Below are 19463 nucleotides of genomic sequence, written 5' to 3'. Positions count from 1 at the left end.
CGCGGGCGCAGGAGCGAAGCGGCGGCGGTTGAAGATTACGTATCCAACACCATGGCAAACTCTCTAATTATTCTCCAGCCTTTCCCCATGTTTGAAATTCTTTTTTTTTTCCTTTTTTTTGTCAATTTTTTTTCTATTTTATTTACACAAATGCCCATGAAACATTTAGTTTCATAATTTACTTCAGTTTTAATTTTTTTTGTTTCAAGGGCTTTTGTGTCCAATTTTTTTTGGTGAAGCCTTAAGACACCAAAACAGACTTCTGGCATTCTATTAGTAGAGATGATAATGTGATCCTAGAATCCTATTAGAAGTGTATTGTAGCACTTATATGCTTGGGTGACATATTAGTGGTGACCTTAAGAAGTTGATGGTGTAGATGATTACGTTGTAACTCATAGGGGTTGAGATGTGGATAAGTTGAGGTGTTGGAATTTACTACACCATTTAGTACTTGTACATTGATGGTCCTGCTTGGTATATCCGCGTTGGGGGACCATATGCATTCTAAAAGTGAGGAGGATTAGTTGTACTTGGTACATTTGATGGGGGAATCATATGCTTGTTTGGATTCTGTTGAGTGATGTTCCGGAATCGTATCCTAGTTCGGATTCTGTTAAGTGATGGTCCGAAATCGTATCCAGCTTGTATCTCATCGAGTGGTTCGGTTATATATGCATGGTACTTCGAGATTCCGTTGAGTGATGGTCCGGAATCGTATCCTGGTCTGGATTTCGTTGAGTGGTCCGAAATCCCTTTGGTGTCTTGTCTTGGTTCCTTGGATTTGTTTTCAGCTTCAGAGATGTAGGCTTCAGCCGAACTGTGTCGCTCTAACCCTACTTTTCATGGTGTTATATGAGATTATGATTATGAGCTGTTGTGATTTGTTTCAGACGAACCGTTGGATGTTTGGGTGACTCCTTCGGAGTTGTTAGAGTTCCTTGGTTAAATTTGTAAAATGATATGTTACTGCATTCATTGATTAAACAATTAAATGCTAAGATCACGTATCTTTGATTCATGATTAATTAATTGATGTGATTGTGGAATGAAGTTGTGTATATGATTGAGATTATTATGATTGGAGTAATTGATTAATGTGACTTGAGAATAACATTGTGCTTCGTTGGTTCTTTGATATGTTACATACTATGATTTGAGGTATTATGTGAAACAGAGTGATTTATATGATGAGGGAATTGGAAAGTATTTGTGTGAGAATGGGTTACATGCGTGTATGAAAGATGATAATTGTTGTTTGACGTAAGGTTGATGTGTAATATGGTGCATTATCATTTTTCTGTTAGAAGTATTTTATGGAAAGAGTAGAGTTGACGATTGGTGAACTACGAATGGCTTGATCCCTTTTGAGGGTACGTAGGCAGTCTAACGAGAAGGTTAGATGCAGCCATAAAGTATAAGAAAATTTATCACGAAATTCGAATCTTGAGTTGTGCATTGTCCATATCCTGGAGGCGGGGTATGTGAGTGATACGGGTATTTGGTAACGTCACGTGTCAATCCTGGACGTATGTGGAGATCGGGGTGTGACAATGGTGGTGCATGTTGTTTGACTGTTGCGAAGGGAATACGTGATGCATTTGTGGGTGCTGGGTTTGTTTGCTTGTTTTTTTTTTTTTTTTAAATTTAAATAAGGGTAAATGAAGTAGTTCAACAAGAATTAAAAAAAAAAAGCTAAGATTGTGGAGTGTTAATAAAAAAAATCATATTTGCATCTTTTTTACACTAGAAGATATAAAAAATTATTTAGATTTAGGTTTTTATTTACCTTTTTCAACCAAGATGCATATTTTAAATATTTTCATTGGAAAATTATCCGGCCAACCAAAAAAAAAACAAAGTACACATTTCAAAGTGTTTTACATCTTCCGTTGAAGATGCCCTAATGCCACTGACTCATTGAGCTGATAGAATGTTGCTGTGAATTTCATTATAGTATTAACTTTGAAGAGTATTTTTAATCAGCATATACAAATTTGAGATAGAAAAACCATATTTACATTTATGGAACATGAATTATTCTTCAATGGAAAAGATGTAAATTTGCGATCTCGTTTACTTTTATCTCTTTAACAAGCACGACCCAGCTCCTAAAGATATAAAAGAAAATTAAATTTACATTTTTCGGCCGTGCTAGGTATTTTACATCATGTTCATTAGAAAGCTTTCAGGACAACATGAAATATGTAGGGCTGGTTTGATATTGTTGTGCTTTGAAAAAAAGCTGCTGTGAGAATAAGCGGCTGTGAAATAAATCAGCAAAGTGTTTGGTAAACTTTTTTGTAAAAGTGCTTTTGGAAAAAAAAAAAGCAATCTGATAGTGGGTCTTTTCATTAAAGGAGCACTGTAGCTCCGTGTGCTTTGAAAAAAAGCCAATTTTCCAAAGCTACAAATAGCAGCTTCAGCTTTTTCCTTTGATTTCAGCTTATTCTCACAGCAGCTTCCAAAATAAGCCTTTTTTTTTTCAGTTTACCAAACACCTAAAACCCTCACAGCTTTTTTTCATGGGTGCTTTTTTTTTAAGCACCTCACTCCCAAACCACCCCGTAAAATGTCCATCCCAAGACATGCTTGCGTATCCCATTGAAGGTGACCTACTGTTGCCCGGAGCTTGTGTTATGTAATGAACGGTAGGCTTGTTTGTGTGTGTTCGTGTTCCATCCAAGTAACTAGGCCAAGATGGGATACTCAACACCTTTTAGGGTGTTGATTCTTTTTCCATGTATACAATCCAATGATTTCCCCGTTAAAATCGGTGGCACAGGCGGTATAGGAGCGAAAACCCGCCATGACCGGGCCATTGCCATACGATGCAGATCCAACAGTTCACATATCTAAGCCTTCATATGAAGAAGAAAAACTCATCGAATCAGCAGATTAGAAAGACAGAATGTGTTGATAGGTCAGTATAATCATAATCTTTCATTAAACGCTACATAAAGTCGTATATGTTCACAGAGATAGCGGCATTATATTACAACGACCCTTTCTGAATGATGGGATTTCTTAACTGTCCAACCTTAACAACCCCAAAGGGGAAACAGAAACAGACTGACACAAATGGTAGAGCTAAAAAGGGACAGAAATTTCCCACCCGAAACGAAATACCTACGCTAACTAGTATGCTCTACTAGACTTGCTGTTTTCTACCGTTGTCCTCCCCCGGTCTCTGGTCTCCTATTTTAGCATCGTGCAATTAAGGCCTAATCAGCCGTACAAATCAACTTCTCGTGCCAGATTAGGGAGGGAAGCAACCTCCAAATCAGAGAGCCAAAAGGAAGATGATATTAATTATGATATTGTAGGAGCAAAATTGAATTACAGTGGCCGTGATACTGTTGAGCCTTGGGAAAATCCATTTGCAATTTTCTGTGGTTTCTTCTTGAAATTGCTGATGCTGCAATGTGGACATATGTACTCCAGTCCATCTGTTTTTGCATAATCCTGCAAAGTCGAAACAAAAATTTAACATATAAAAGCCAAATGAGTTGCTTTCTCAGCCACAAGGTGCTTACAAATTTTGGGATAGATACCTTAAAAGCACCAAGACCCTGCCTTCTGTCGCAGCCAAAGTGAGCCCACTCACCGCATATTCCACAGTTTACCCAATCCCCTGCTGCACTACTGTAGAACAATATCCAATTTCATGAAAGCAGGCATTAGCTAATACAATCATTTTATGCCAATGGAGAATAAAAAAAAAAAGACGGGATAAATGCGAACCTGTGACACAATAAGCAGCACTCTCCATCTACATCATCATGAGCCAATTCGTATTCTAGAAGGTAAGTTTCGTAGTGTCGTTTAAGTGTATTTCCAACACCCTGTGAAAACAAGAATCAGACTCACCTGTATCAATTGACCTGTTACAAGCTACTGAGTCTTCCACATAATACGTCCCTATTCATCCGGTCATAATTATACACTATTTAGGTGTAGAATATATATTTGGAAGAATCCCCAATTATTCTGAGGTTCAAGTACTATTCTCCCATAAGCATAAACCGTCTCACAATTTTGGTCCCACCCTTTCATTCTCTCTTACCTCTTTGCAGATGTTGTAGCATAAAATACTTCAAAACTGGAAAACAAAACCAAAGGGAGATTACAGACATACAGTCATTCTATTGGTCATTGTGTAATTGCGCATTTTTGAGAAGATCTGTCCTTTCCAGTTGATGCCATTGCCAACATGAAAGCCTCCTCTCGTAACCACCTGACAAACACCTCAACTTTTCAATTACAAATTTTACAAAATTCCATCGTTAGTTATTTTAGTCACAACGTCAGCCCTAATCCTGGCCAAGGAATTTGATGATTTCACCTCTTTATATAAGTTGTACAGGTCAAGACGCTTTCCATTGAGAATGGCATCTGGAAACTCAGCGAGTCCACCTTGGGGAATGAGCCGATTATGTCCTCGGAGAATTAGAAACTGCATTACATCCTTCAAAAACTCCTCCTGCTCAAAGGTGAAGTAAAAAAGCTAAACGGATTATGTGAAAAAGAAAGTAAAACCCCACAGGTTAAGCATATAGTTAGAGAAACATTAAATAAAAATTCATATTCATTGTACTATTATAATAGTGGAATTCCTCTCATGTTCGCACTTTACTTTTACTCCACAACATCGCCTTTATACCTTTACTAATACTTATTTTCCAAGGAAAACAACATCTTTGATACAATTTTGGAAAAACAAAAAAAAGAGAAGAAAATTCTCGCTGCCAATTTAAAACTACCTATTTCCCATTTTGACTTCCCTATTTACGAACCTAATTACTTTCTTGACGGCTATTTTATTCTATGACCAACATGTATATTATTTTCTTATCACATGGTTACAACCTACAGGAGAAAAAAAGATCTGCATCACATGGAGAGCATGGTAGTGCATGTATGTTGGTTAACACCTACAATGTGGATATATAATATAGCTGTGCATGTGTGTGTATAATATATAGACTTGTTCAACACCTACAAATTCATTTAACACTTTAAGCAAAACATAGTTCACCTCTAAGCAAGAATGTATTGGGCTTCTACCACAACCATGTTTCTTTAATGGCAAAGGATTCAAGGAAATAATCTGCTTAGCCTGAGAAGAGCTTGAGTATGATTTTCGTTGTGTTGTAGGAGTTAATCCAACAATACTGAGCTTTGTGGGTGGAGGAGGAGGAGGCATATGAGCCTTGACTTGGCCTCCTTCATGCCCATCTACCTCAGACATTCCAGAAAAGGGTGTCATTTTAGGACGACGAACATGAGGAATGGGCCTCATTGCGGCTATTTTCAATCTTTGCCTGGCTGGAAGGAAAGATGTGCTAACCCCATTCATTGCTCCAGCAACTCTGTTGTCTTCATCAATTTTAGAAGCAGGTAAACGTGGAAGCCCCTGGCCGTCAAGAGAACCCAGGCATGTCTCTTGGCATGGTTGAGATCTCTTCCTACTAGGAGGAGGTGGTCTCAACCAAGTAGGAAGGCTGCTGAGACTCAAGTCGTTTGATTTACCATCTTTCCCCAGACTGGAACTGAAGAAAAGAAGGCGATCAGCATCATCTTTTTCAAAAGAAGCCACAGGTAATCCCTGAATGCTGGCAATGCCCAGTGCAACTAAACTGTGATAAGAAACATCAGGTGCGAGCTGCCTCAAAACCTGAAATTGTAGCCACAACAAATACAACAGTTGCATTGTATTAGAAAAAATGGTCCATTTTTCTTCAACATAAAAAAAAGTCAACACTGAAGATTCCAAGCAACAACAACAACAACAACAACAACAAAGCCTTTTCCCAATAAGTGGGGTCGGCTATATGAATCCTAGAACGCCATTGCGCTCGGTTTTGTGTCATGCCCTCCGTTAGATCCAAGTACTCTAAGTCTTTTCTTAGAGTCTCTTCCAAAGTTTTCCTAGGTCTTCCTCTACCCCTTCGGCCCTGAACCTCTGTCCCGTAGTCACATCTTCGAACCGGAGCGTCAGTCGGCCTTCTTTGCAAATGTCCAAATCACCAGAGCCGATTTTCTCTCATCTTTCCTACAATTTCGGCTACTCCTACTTTACCTCGGATATCCTCATTCCCAATCTTATCCTTTCTCGTGTGCCCACACATCCCACGAAGCATCCTCATCTCCGCTACACCCATTTTGTGTACGTGTTGATGCTTCACCACCCAACATTCTCTGCCATACAACATCGCTGGCCTTATTGCCGTCCTATAAAATTTTCCCTTGAGCTTCAGTGGCCTACGACGGTCACACAACACGCCGGATGCACTCTTTCCATCCAGCTCGTATTCTATGGTTGAGATCTCCATCTAATTCTCCGTTCTCTTGCAAGACAGATCCTAGGTAACGAAAACGGTCGCTTTTTGTGATCTTCGCTAGATTGCTCCGGTCATTAGTGTGGATAAGTATATAAATGGATAGAGATAGGAAAGCAAACACAAGATGTACGTGGTTCACCCAGATTGGCTACGCCCACGGAATAGAAGAGTTCTCATTAATTGTGAAGGGTTTACACAAGTACATAGGTTCAAGCTCTCCTTTAGTGAGTACGAGTGAATGATTTAGTACAAATGACATTAGGAAATATTGTGGGATAATGATCTCGTAATCACGAAACTTCTAAGTATCGGAGTGTGGTGTCGTCTTGACTTGCCTTATCTGTCTCATAGGTAGATGTGGCATCTTCTCTGGAAGTACTCTTCCTCCATCCAGGGGTGGTATCTTTAACTGGTGGAGATGCACAAGGTAATGTATCAATTTCACTTGAAGCTTACTTGTAGTTTCAGGCTTGGTCAAGCGCGATACAAACCATGTAGTAGGAGTCCCCCAAGTCGCCGAGCTAGGGGGTCTGCTGAAAGAGGTGACAGACAAGGTAAGCAATCAGAGCTCCGACTGATTGTTCACCTTCTCCCCATCTTGCAGCAGCATGAAGGATAAAGAGAAGAAAAATGAGAAGAGATGATATGAGATACTTTTGCTTTTGAAGAAGTAACTTTCCACAGGCTTATTCTTGAACTGAGCTGGAGGGTTTTCTGGTTTCCTCCAGAGTATAAGGCCGACTGAAAAATTTGAGGGTCAAAACAAGTCCATCAAATCTAGAGTACGTTCCACCCTGCTGATATGGGATACTTTTGCTTTTGACAGAGTAATGGATGTATCGGCACGTGTGCTGTTACGCTTGTCTCCACATGCTTCCTTGTATCCTTCGCACTTGCCCTATCTGTTCCTCAAGCAGATGCGGAATCTTCCCTGGAAACATAAGATGATGAAGATGAGTACTCGAGAGCAATGCCAGGTAAGTAATCAGGTAAGGGGTTCCAGGCAGTCAGTTCCTGGCTGGAAGCTTGATTCCAAGTACTGACTGATTGCTCTCTTTCTCCTTGTCTTGCAGGTAAAAACAAGGCCAAAAGAAAAAACAGGGAAAAAGCATGATATGGGATACTCTTGCTTTTAACCCTGATGATATGAGATATTCTTGCTCTAGTATAGCTTGTTTGCAGAGGTATTATCGGGGGGAAAGAAAGCTGAATATTTCGAAAGGCTTTGTTGGGAGTGCCCTCTCAGATATGATGAAGGGTTGAGCATTTTTGCAGGTCTGCCTGTCCGTTGGGGATGGAGGTCGACATATATAGGAGTCTCCCTAACAACAAGTAGTAATGCTATTCCTTTACCCTGCTTGGTCATAGCACGGTAGTGGGAGCTGCCAGTTTCACATGTTTTAACTCTGTCAGAGCACTTTGAAAAAGTGGTCTGTGGTATCTGGCTCTCGAGATTCGGAGAACGATGCCTCTTCGATTTTTGAGAAAGCAATCATGCTGGGGGTCTGACTCTCGAGATTCGGAGAGCAGTGTCTCTTCGATTTTTGAGGAAGTAATCATGTTGGGAGTCTGGCTCTCGAGATTCGGAAGGCGGTGCCTCTTCGATTTTGGAGCAAGCAATCTTGTTGGGAGTGTTGTCTCGAATGTGAGTAAAGGTTGGACATGTTTGCTAGTCTACCTTGCCACGAAGCACAAAGGTTGACACACAGGGACTTTCCAATTATCCAGCAATGGTACTGTTCCTTTACCCTCTCTTCGATTTTGAGAAAGTAGTCATGTTGGGAGTCTGGCTCTCGAGATTCGGAAGACGGTGCCTCTTCGATTTTGGAGCAAGCAATCTTGTTGGGACTGTTTTCTCGAATGTGAGTAAAGGTTGGGCATGTTTGCTAGTCTACCTTGCCACGAAGCACAGAGGTTGACACACAGGGACTTTCCAATTATCCAGCAGTGGTACTGTTCCTTTACCCTTGTGGGTAATAATATGGTAGCTAGACCTTCAAAATTTATGTGTCTAAACTTTGTTAGTGCTGTTTCTTTGCTATTCTTTTACCTTTCTTGGTCAGAGCGATGTAGTGGGAGCTGCAAGCTTCACGTGCTCAACTTTGGCAGAGAACTTTGGCAAAGTGATCTGTGGTACCCATGAGTTATTGTTGCGTGTGGGAAGTGGGTGATTGAACAGTAAGATTCATGTGCTTTCTACTTCACCAGAAGTCTTCGACAAAATGCCCATAATTTCTGCAAAGCTGAGTGTGCGTGTGACAGGTGCTGACAAGGCTAGAAAAGTAGGTGCCTCTTCGATTTCTGAGATCGGCCCTCGTGGTCTCTGAGCAGCCCAGCTTTTGAGAAAGCGAGCGCCTCTTCGATTGATTCGAAGAACGGTGCCTCACCGATTTTTGAGAAAGCAATCATGCTGGGGGTCTGGCTCTCGAGATTCGGGGAGCAGTGTCTCTTCGATTTTTGAGAAAGTAATCATGTTGGGAGAGTAGCTCTCGAGATTCGGAGGGTGGTGCCTCTTCGATTTTGGAGCAAGCAATCTTGTTGGGAGTGTTTTCTCGAATGTGAGTAAAGGTTGGGCATGTTTGCTAGTCTACCTTGCCACGAAGCACAGAGGTTGACACACAGGGACTTTCCAATTATCCAGCAATGGTACTGTTCCTTTACCCGCTCTTCGATTTTTAAGAAAGTAGTCATGTTAGGAGTCTGGCTCTTTAGATTCGGAGGACGGTGCCTCTTCGATTTTGGAGCAAGCAATCTTATTGGGAGTGTTTTCTCGAATGTGAGTAAAGGTTGGGCATGTTTGCTAGTCTACCTTGCCACGAAGCACAGAGGTTGACATACATGGACTTTCCAATTATCCAGCAGTGGTACTGTTCCTTTACCCTTGTGGGTAATAATATGGTAGCTAGACCTTCAAAATTTATGGGTCTAAACTTTGTTAGTGCTGTTTCTTTGCTATTCTTTTACCCTTCTTGGTCAGAGCGATGTAGTGGGAGCTGCAAGCTTCACGTGCTCAACTTTGGCAGAGAACTTTGGCAAAGTTATCTGTGGTACCCATGAGCTATTGTTGCGTGTGGGAAGTGGGTGATTGAACAGTAAGATTCATGTGTTTTCTACTTCCCCAGAAGTCTTTGACAGAATGCCCATAATTTCCGCAAAGCTGAGTGTGCGTGTGACAGGTGCTGACAAGGCTGGAAAAGTAGGTGCCTCTTCGATTTCTGAGATCGGCCCTCGTGGTCTCTAGGGAGCCCAGCTTTTGAGAAAGCGAGCGCCTCTTCGATTTCTGAGATCGGCCTTCGTGGTCTTTGAGCAGCCCAACTTTTGAGAAAGCAAACGGCTCTTCGATTTCTGAGATCAACCCTCGTGATCTCTAAGCAGCCCAACTTTTGAGAAAGCAAACGCCTCTTCGATTTCTGAGCAGGCGCCTCTTTGATTTCTGAAGCTCCGTCGAGTGCAGATTTTTATAGAGGCTGGCATTAAGTTCCAAAGCACACTTGAATCTCCACCAGTAGAAGCTTCATTCTTGCACTTCTAATATCTTGATTTGTCCGACCTCTTCTCTCTTCAACACCTTTGAAAATGTCTGGCCCCTCCGACCGTCGTTTTGACTTGAACCTTGTTGAAGAGGCAGCCCCGCCTTCTCCAGACAACATATGGCGCCCATCCTTCGTCTCCCCAACTGGTCCTCTTACCGTTGGGGATTCCGTGATGAAGAATGATATGACCGCTGCGGTGGTGGCCAGGAACCTTCTCACTCCCAAAGATAACAGACTACTTTCCAAACGGTCTGATGAGTTAGCTGTTAAGGATTCGCTGGCTCTCAGTGTTCAGTGTGCAGGTTCTGTGTCTAATATGGCCCAACGCCTATTTGCTCGAACCCGCCAAGTTGAATCATTGGCGGCTGAAGTGATGAGTCTCAAACAGGAGATTAGAGGGCTCAAGCATGAGAATAAACAGTTGCACCGGCTCGCACATGACTATGCTACAAACATGAAGAGGAAGCTTGACCAGATGAAGGAAACTGATGGTCAGGTTTTACTTGATCATCAGAGATTTGTGGGTTTGTTCCAAAGGCATTTATTGCCTTCGTCTTCTGGGGCTGTACCGCGTAATGAAGCTCCAAATGATCAACCTCTGATGCCTCCTCCTCCTAGGGTTCTGTCCAGTACTGAGGCTCCAAATGATCCCCCTCCGGTGCCTTCTCTTTCTGGGGCTCTACCGACTGCTGAGACTTCTCCTAAGCAACCTTTGTGAAGGCTCCCTCTTGTGTGTTTATTTTGACTCATGTATATGTACATATTTGTAGCTTATCGGGGATATCAATAAATAAGCTTTCCTTCATTTCAACGTATTGTGTTAAATACACCAAAGCCTTCTTCGCTAAGTTCTTTGAATTTTCTTTTGTTGAAGCTTGTATGTTGAAGCTTTCTGAGTGGAGCATGTAGGTTGGGGTAGTGTTCCCTTAATTTCCCGAGTGAGGAAAACTTCTTGGTTGGAGACTTGGAAAATCCAAGTCACTGAGTGGGATCGGCTATATGAATCTTAGAACGCCATTGTGCTCGATCCTGTGTCATGTCCTTCGTTAGATCCAAGTACTCTAAGTCTTTTCTTAGAGTCTCTTCCAAAGTTTTCCTAGGTCTTCCTCTACCCCTTCGGCCCTGAACCTCTGTCCCATAGTCGCATCTTCTAATCGGAGCGTCAGTAGGCCTTCTTTGCACATGTCCAAACCACCGTAACCGATTTTCTCTCATCTTTCCTTCAATTTCGGCTACTCCTACTTTACCCCGGATATCCTCATTCCTAATCTTATCCTTTCTCGTGTGCCCACACATCCAACGAAGCATCCTCATCTCCGCTACACCCATTTTGTGTACGTGTTGATGTTTCACCGCCCAACATTCTGTGCCATACAGCATCGCCGGCCTTATTGCCGTCCTATAAAATTTTCCCTTGAGCTTCAGTGGCATACGGCGGTCACACAACACGCCGGATGCACTCTTCCACTTCATCCATCCAACTTGTATTCTATGGTTGAGATCTCCATCTAATTCTCCGTTCTTTTGCAAGATAGATCCTAGGTAACGAAAACGGTCGCTCTTTGGTATTTCTTGATCTCCGATCCTCACCCCTAACTCGTTTTGGCCTCCATTTGCACTGAACTTGCACTCCATATATTCTGTCTTTGATCGGCTTAGGCGAAGACCTTTAGATTCCAACACTTCTCTCCAAAGGTTAAGCTTTGCATTTACCCCTTCCTGAGTTTCATCTATCAACACTATATCGTCTGCGAAAAGCATACACCAAGGAATATCATCTTGAATATGTCCTGTTAACTCATCCATTACCAACGCAAAAAGGTAAGGACTTAAGGATGAGCCTTGATGTAATCCTACAGTTATGGGAAAGCTTTCGGTTTGTCCTTCATGAGTTCTTACGGCAGTCTTTGCTCCTTCATACATATCCTTTATAGCTTGGATATATGCTACTCGTACTCCTTTCTTCTCTAAAATCCTCCAAAGAATGTCTCTTGGGACCCTATCATACGCTTTTTCCAAATCTATAAAGACCATGTGTAAATCCTTTTTCCCATCTCTATATCTTTCCATCAATCTTCGTAAGAGATAGATTGCCTCCATGGTTGAGCGCCCTGGCATGAACCCGAATTGGTTGTCCGAAACCCGTGTCTCTTGCCTCAATCTATGCTCAATGACTCTCTCCCAGAGCTTCATTGTATGACTCATTAGCTTAATACCCCTATAGTTCATGCAATTTTGTACGTCGCCCTTATTCTTGTAGATAGGCACCAAAGTGCTCGTTCGCCACTCATTTGGCATCTTCTTCGTTTTCAAAATCCTATTGAAAAGGTCAGTGAGCCATGTTATACCTGTCTCTCCCAAAATTTTCCACACTTCGATTGGTATATCGTCTGGGCCTATTGCTTTTCTATGCTTCATCTTCTTCAAAGCTACAACCACTTCTTCCTTCCGGATTCGACGATAAAAGGAGTAGTTTCTACACTCTTCTGAGTTACTCAACTCCCCTAAAGAAGCACTCCTTTCATGTCCTTCATTGAAAAGATTACGAAAATAACCTCTCCATCTGTCTTTAACCGCGTTCTCTGTAGCAAGAACATTTCCATCCTCATCCTTGATGCACCTCACTTGGTTTAGGTCCCTTGTCTTCTTTTCCCTTGCTCTAGCTAGTTTATAGATATCCAACTCTCCTTCTTTGGTATCTAGTCGTTTATACATATCGTCGTAAGCCGCTAACTTAGCTTCTCTGACAGCTTTCTTCGCCTCTTGCTTCGCTTTTCTATACCTTTCACCATTTTCATCGGTCCTCTCCTTGTATAAGGCTTTACAACATTCCTTCTTAGCCTTCACCTTTGTTTGTACCTCCTCATTCCACCACCAAGATTCCTTTTGGTGTGGGGCAAAGCCCTTGGACTCTCCTAATACCTCTTTTGCTACTTTTCGGATACAACTAGCCATGGAATCCCACATTTGGCTAGCTTCCCCCTCTCTATCCCACACACATTGGGTGATTACCTTCTCTTTGAAAATGGCTTGTTTTTCTTCTTTTAGATTCCACCATCTAGTTCTTGGGCACTTCCAAGTCTTGTTCTTTTGTCTTACTCTTTTGATATGTACATCCATCACCAACAAGCGATGTTGATTAGCCACGCTCTCTCCTGGTATAACTTTGCAATCCTTACAAGTTATACGATCCCCTTTCCTCATTAGAAGAAAATCTATTTGTGTTTTTGACGACCCACTCTTGTAGGTGATCACATGTTCTTCTCTCTTCTTAAAGAAGGTGTTGGCTAAGAAGAGATCATATGCCATTGCAAAATCCAAGATAGCTTCCCCATCCTCGTTTCTCTCCCCAAAACCATGGCCACCATGAAAACCTCCATAGTTGCCTGTCTCCCTGCCCACGTGTCCATTTAAATCTCCTCCTATAAATAACTTCTCCGTCTGAGCAATTCCTTGCACCAAGTCTCCAAGATCTTCCCAAAATTTCTCCTTCGAACTCGTATCCAACCCTACTTGAGGTGCGTACGCACTAATCACATTGATAAGTTCTTGTCCTATTACAATCTTGATTGCCATGATTCTATCTCCTACCCTCTTGATATCTACAACATCTTGTACCAAGGTCTTGTCCACGATGATGCCAACACCGTTTCTCGTTCTATTTGTGCCCGAATACCAAAGTTTAAACCCTGAGTTTTCTAGATCCTTTGCCTTACTACCAACCCACTTAGTTTCTTGTAGGCACATAATATTTATCCTTCTCCTCACCATAACTTCCACTACTTCCATAGATGCCAACAAGCTAAATTTGCTTTTCCACAAAGAATGCTCCTTAGATAACCAGATTTTAGAACTATGCTTCGTAAACACTGATGTTGTCCCAATAAAAATAGAATCTCCATTTTCACGAGGCCCGTTCTTGGGCATGAGAATTAGATACCTCCTTTAACCAGTTAGCCTACCCCCAATTTCTTGAATCCCCTCAACTAAGAGAGAGGAGAATTTGATTACAACTGCAGAATGGGCAAGTGAGTGGTGACTAGCAGAATCAAAATTAACAAAAGGGGGCATCAAATTTTGGTGTCCCCGCAGTTCTTCAATATCATGCTAGCAAAGACCAAGATAGAGGAGATATAGATCAAACCTGTGAAGCCCATGCAGGAACCTTCATGCTAACTTCAAATACTGTAGCCCCACATGCAATTGACGCAGACTTTCGTGGTTCAGATAGAGGTGCTTTGGTTTCGTCATCTTTGGGCAATGCACGTACAAGTTGACTCTCTTCGATAATTTCATGCTTTATATGATTCTCTAAGAGCTGAAAGTAAACAGGTAACAAGGTGTAAAGTTGAACAGCTCCCAATAACAGAATTTTTCCACACAAGTCCTTTAGGATTACCTGATCATCAAAGCAAGTTTGAGCACTGCCCGACACAAGAAGTGATATGTGCGCAGAACTACAAGTTGATACATCACATCGCATAGTCACGACACCACGAGAAAAAGTCCCAGCCTGAAGAGGCGGTGGAGGAGCACTAAAAACATTAAAAAGCATTCATTCATTAATTTTATTCACTCTAGGGCATAACTGCTGAACAAGTCCACATGGGGGAAATAAAAATAGAAAAGTACCGGGCAGTTTGAAAATTTAATGTAAAGCCGTTTCAAATACCAAATTGCAATAATATTTAAAACCTTTCTTATAAGGAACAAAACCATTAGAAAATGGCAACTAGCCTTCCAAACAAAGTCAACAGCATCCTTTCTCCACATGAACAGTTAACATTTTAACCAATAAGATGATGCAAACTACTATACTATTAAATAATTGCAAAACCCCAATCAAGCTACAATAAAAGAGCATCCACCACCATAAACATCAACTGTATAAAGGATCCAACATACCTAAATTTTCCATGAAGCTTGCTCCCACGCATCTGGAGCAACATAAACAATAAAATGAAGAAAAATAAGAACTCCTTGCACCATGATGATACTAAGGGTAGTATGTTAGTTTTTGTTTAATTTTTTGATAAACATAAATAGAAAATTAGGAAAGTTATGTAAGGCAGTACTAATTATCATTTCTTCAATAAGTTTAATCAGGAATAAGCACTTTCTGGAAGGGCAAGAAGAAAATATTCCCCTAATTAGAGCTATAGTAAAAAGAAACACAAATTGACTAGCCAAAATCACACTTACTTCAATGTTTAAGAGGGCATTGAGACCATCCTCCAAAGGTTCTAATAAGCTTGCATCCTGAAAACAATTCATCCCATAAGTCTATGGATGATTTGGTAGTATGTTCATTCCTGCCGGCTTTTGTGTGCATGTTTTCCCAACTGAAGAATAAATATTTAAACACCGGTAAAAAAGAAATATATGCAAGCTTACCAATGTGGACGGCTCGCCACAAACAAGAAACCTCAAGGTCACATCATCATCATGTATCTTTATAGCAGGGAGAGTACCCAAGGAACCTTCTTCATCTTCTTCCATGTCTGCCTCAGGAAGATCAACGTTGATTTTTATACGGTCACCAAGAAGACATGGCCCCAGCTCCGCACTAGATTTATATATGTTAGCAGGAACAAGATGGTTGTTTTCTACACAGTAAAGTCTAAAGGAAGCGTATGCAAGTTGGAAAGCATCCCACGTATGAGTTGATGAACTGCAATCAACAAAACTGCAATTGTCAAGCCTGTTTAGTGCTTGTACAGAATATAGGAGCGTAAGATGTCTAAACTAACGATGATCATGCATATTGCACAGACAATCCATATAATCCAAATCAATGACGTTAAGTGTCTCTAGTGACAGTAACCAAACATTAACCAATTTCTATAAGTAACCAACATTACTGTGTGCAAACTGCAAATACATATACATTTGCACACCAAAATGTCATCTCTTCCCCTGTAACCAATCCAAGAAGCTAACACCCTTTATGCATATGCTCAGATAAATGAATAGAAGGAGAAGTACCTCTGTATCACTGAAAGTAAAGCATGTCGAAAGTGGCAAGCAGCAAAGGAAGAAAATTCACTTCTCCAATATATCACATAAGGAATCCCCTGCAGATGAAACTTCCATACTCAACCACAATTTTCAACAAAACCATGTTACGCAAAATAACGGGATTGTTCGGACGAAAAAAATAAAAATAAAAATGAACAGGCTTCAAGTTCTGAAACAAGAGTACAACACCCAAACTAGCCATTTCTCACTAATTCCTTGATAGTGAACTCCTGAGAGCATACTTAATAAACCTTACTAAAATTACCTTTGAGTGAATGGCTGCTGCCAATGTTGCACCATATGGAACCTCCAAATAAACCTGCATATATGTATTATATGAAGTTGAGCCCCATGTCAAATAAACTTCAAGCATACAAAGAACAAACAGAAAAGAGCATAGAAAAACAAAATAAAAAAGAAAGAAACATCAACCATAATTGGGGAAAGAACTGCAAACAGATTTCGACCACAAGAAATCATGCAAGAAACACTTTCCGCACACATCATAAGGCATTTCCCATTTACCCACTCCTTGAGTTTTTCAATGTCTCTTGTCAAATGACTAACCCGGAGTTAAAAAATCGCATGCCGCCATAAATATATACAAATAAGAAAGCAATTCCCACATCCCATGAAATATATTTTCCTTAATTCATCAATGCAAGAATGGAATAGGGGCATAGATCATGTATACAAACATGGGATTTTGCAAGTTCAAGAAATTTAATACATACAGTTGTGGGCAATGTGGCACCAAAGATCTCAGATATAGCTTCAGGAGTCGACAAGTCGACATCTTCCCAGACAAGAGAACCAATTTCATTATTGCCAAGCTGTTCTCCTTGCAGGTATACAAGATTCGGCTTATATGACTCAAGCATTTTACATAACTCCTCTTTGGTTGGCTTGGTCAGAGTTTGAACCTGCATTTCAAAGAGTCACATAGAGGGCAAAATTAGAAACTATAACAAAACCAGGAATTCAGCAAGTAAGTTAAGAACAAGAAGATATTGGTAACAAAAGCATGCGCAGCACATTTGATATTTAATATTCAGAAGATAATGGTAACGAAAGATTTTCACCTCCAAACGCCCTGAGGAAACCGACTCCGGAAACGGGTATCTGAGTTTATCATCTGCCGTGTCCTTATTACGTTTCTCTTCAGAAATTTCCGCACAATTGACCACAAGCAGACTACAAGGGTGCTTTGAAGCTCCCTGAGAATGAAACATTATTTCCTGCGGGCTTCCACACAGTTGGCAAAGCAAAGTAGCTCAAGCTCCTCACAGAAGATTTAAAACCCGAAAACCATTGAAATCCCCTAGACTATAACACTGAAGCCAGGCCACAACTTGGACCATAGTTCGGATTCCAATCACACCAACCTGATCAAATTTCACCTTGTAGCTAGCATTCAAGGAAGCAAACTTGGGGGAAAATACCTCGATTCCAACCCAAAAACTGTTGAAATTAGAAAAATTAGCCACGACCCAAATGAGAAAACGTGGGGAATCAACGAACCTGATAAAGAACTATGGAAAAATCACAAAATCCCACCGACCCAGATGAGGAAATTGAAGAACTCGAACAACCCAGATGAGGAATTGTGAAGAACCGACGACCCAAGTGAGTCCTTTAGCTTCTACAATCACAAAAAAGCACAAAATAGACGAGTAAAGTATGAAAAGAGAACCCTAGGCCCGTAAAATCCAAATCCCCAAAAAGAAATTCGTATAAAAAAACAACCCCAACTTCTGTTAGGATTAATTTATTTATCTTTTTCTATCTATCGTAATCTAACTCACCAAAAATAAAATCAAAATTCTCAGTCACCAAAAATTTTAATAAAAATTTAAAAGTAATTAATATTCTCATTTGTTAAATAAGGTGGGTGTGTCAGAAATATGCATTCAAAACCTCATAAAGGTCAAACCCAAGAGAAAAACATTGAAACCAATCAAAAGTCCTTTTGACGAACTTGACAAAGTAACAACCTTTGATTGGAACCCATGGTGATTAGTGTAACATTAAACCCAAAGACTGTAACATTCGACGAAATCGAACAGTAAATTTTCATGTCCCATTGGGATTTCATGGATTTTTTGTGTCATTACCCACAAAGATTCGGAATTTGGGGAGGTACAGGAAACAACAAACAACAATGTTTTTTGACGTGGTTGCGCATGCTCCAAAAGATAATCAAAGAAAAGCCCAGGATTTCTTTACTGTATTTGTTTTTGTTTTGTTGTTTTGAATTGGATTCCTGTTGTGTTGGGTTTTGATTAAGGTTTGTTTTCGTAATTCTTAATGTTTCTTTTGATTCCTTAACGTTGATTGGGCGGATGAGGGGCTGATGTTATTTGACCGACCGGAGCTTTCCTTGATCGAGCTCTCATCCAATTCCCAGTCTCCACGAACATCTCGCTCCCACGCGCGCGGGTAAGGGCACACTCTTGCTCCCTGAGAGCCATCCTGAATTCGAGCTAGCATGCACCCAGAAATATATCAAACAAGGAACAAGGAAGAAAATATGGATATTTTATTTGAATCCATGTAATCTCACTCTATACCCAACTTAAATTTTAGGGTTAATCTCTGTTTACTATCCTAAAATTTCGTGGTTTTCAATATTTGATACATGAAGTTTTTTTCATCTCAAAGTCATACCTCAAGTCTTAATTTTGGGACAGTTTCATACTTCCGTTAAGTTTTCCGTTAGAATTTATGTTAACTGATGATGTGGGGTTCATGTGGTCAATAATTGAGCACCACGTGTCAATATGGACTCACTTTAATATTAAAAAAATTAAAAAACAAATACAAAAAAAAAAAAAAAAACCAACCTGTCCCCTCACCCCCGCACCCACCTTCTCTCTTCTGCAAATCCCAGCACCTCTCGATTTCTTTCTCTCTCTCTCTCTCACTACCCTCATTCTCTTCCTCCGCCTTATTCGTCGTGAAAAGAAGACGACGAGAAAGAAAACCCACCCGCCCCCCCCCCCTTTTCCCCGATCCCTTCCTTTTCTCTTTCCCGATCTCTCCCACACCTCCTTCTTCACCTCTCTCTCTCTCCAAGCACATCTGAGCTTCTCTATGTCCATGTAGGTGTCGAAGATGTCGTCATCGGAGCTGCCCAACTCTTTGAAGCCGCAGGACGGGCCGTCGAATGGGTCCTGGAGCAGATCCAGATCGTCAGGGATCTGGAAATGGCCTCGGATTGGGTTCAACGGTGGTAGGAGCCCTGGAACGGGGTGCTCGGAGTCATGTCTGGAAACGGCGGGCGCCATGCATGGGTGGTGAGAGTCCTGAAAGCTGGAGCTCGGATTCGGTTTCGGGTTGGCCGGATCTTGCATTTTGTCGAGTCTGGCGCTTAGAGCTCTCTTTCTCTCTTTTCTACTCTCTTTTCTTGCGACCGTACTAGATGTGTTGACAGTGAGTGTTCTTCACTCAAGATCTAGATGGTCAGGGTTAGGGTGTGGCTCGGAGGCTTTGCCGCCGGAGGTCGAAGCTCTCGATTCGGAGGACATGGAGAACCAGAAAGGTTAGGGAATCGCAGTGAGAGATTGAT

At 41.2% G+C, this 19463-nt stretch overlaps 2 protein-coding genes across 3 annotated transcripts; both read right to left on the bottom strand.

Annotated features, from left to right (window-relative positions):
- Positions 1-2916: 2916 nt before the first annotated feature.
- Positions 2917-18363, bottom strand: LOC126581873 (AT-rich interactive domain-containing protein 4-like). Of its 2 annotated transcripts, XM_050245804.1 has the most exons (16): positions 17457-18363; positions 16978-17356; positions 16630-16818; positions 16161-16214; positions 15863-15951; positions 15272-15548; positions 15080-15136; positions 14783-14814; positions 14277-14412; positions 14022-14195; positions 5039-5677; positions 4346-4483; positions 4139-4237; positions 3745-3845; positions 3555-3645; positions 2917-3465 (listed from the first exon to the last, which is right to left on the bottom strand). In XM_050245804.1, exons 2-16 carry the CDS (start codon positions 17125-17127, stop codon positions 3340-3342), a joined length of 2352 nt encoding a protein of 783 aa, XP_050101761.1. In that variant the 5' UTR covers positions 17128-17356; positions 17457-18363; the 3' UTR covers positions 2917-3339. The 2 variants fall into 2 exon arrangements, with proteins under 2 accessions (XP_050101761.1, XP_050101760.1); XM_050245803.1 differs by having other exon boundaries at positions 16978-18363.
- On the bottom strand, positions 12131-13665 carry LOC126581874 (uncharacterized). Its single transcript, XM_050245805.1, has 2 exons — positions 12424-13665; positions 12131-12392 (listed from the first exon to the last, which is right to left on the bottom strand). Exons 1-2 carry the CDS (start codon positions 13646-13648, stop codon positions 12382-12384), a joined length of 1236 nt encoding a protein of 411 aa, XP_050101762.1. The 5' UTR covers positions 13649-13665; the 3' UTR covers positions 12131-12381.
- Positions 18364-19463: the final 1100 nt, after the last annotated feature.

This window comes from Malus sylvestris, chromosome 9 (assembly GCF_916048215.2).
Source record: "Malus sylvestris chromosome 9, drMalSylv7.2, whole genome shotgun sequence".
NCBI classification, from domain to species: domain Eukaryota; kingdom Viridiplantae; phylum Streptophyta; class Magnoliopsida; order Rosales; family Rosaceae; genus Malus; species Malus sylvestris.
This window is presented reverse-complemented; position numbering and strand designations above follow the sequence as displayed.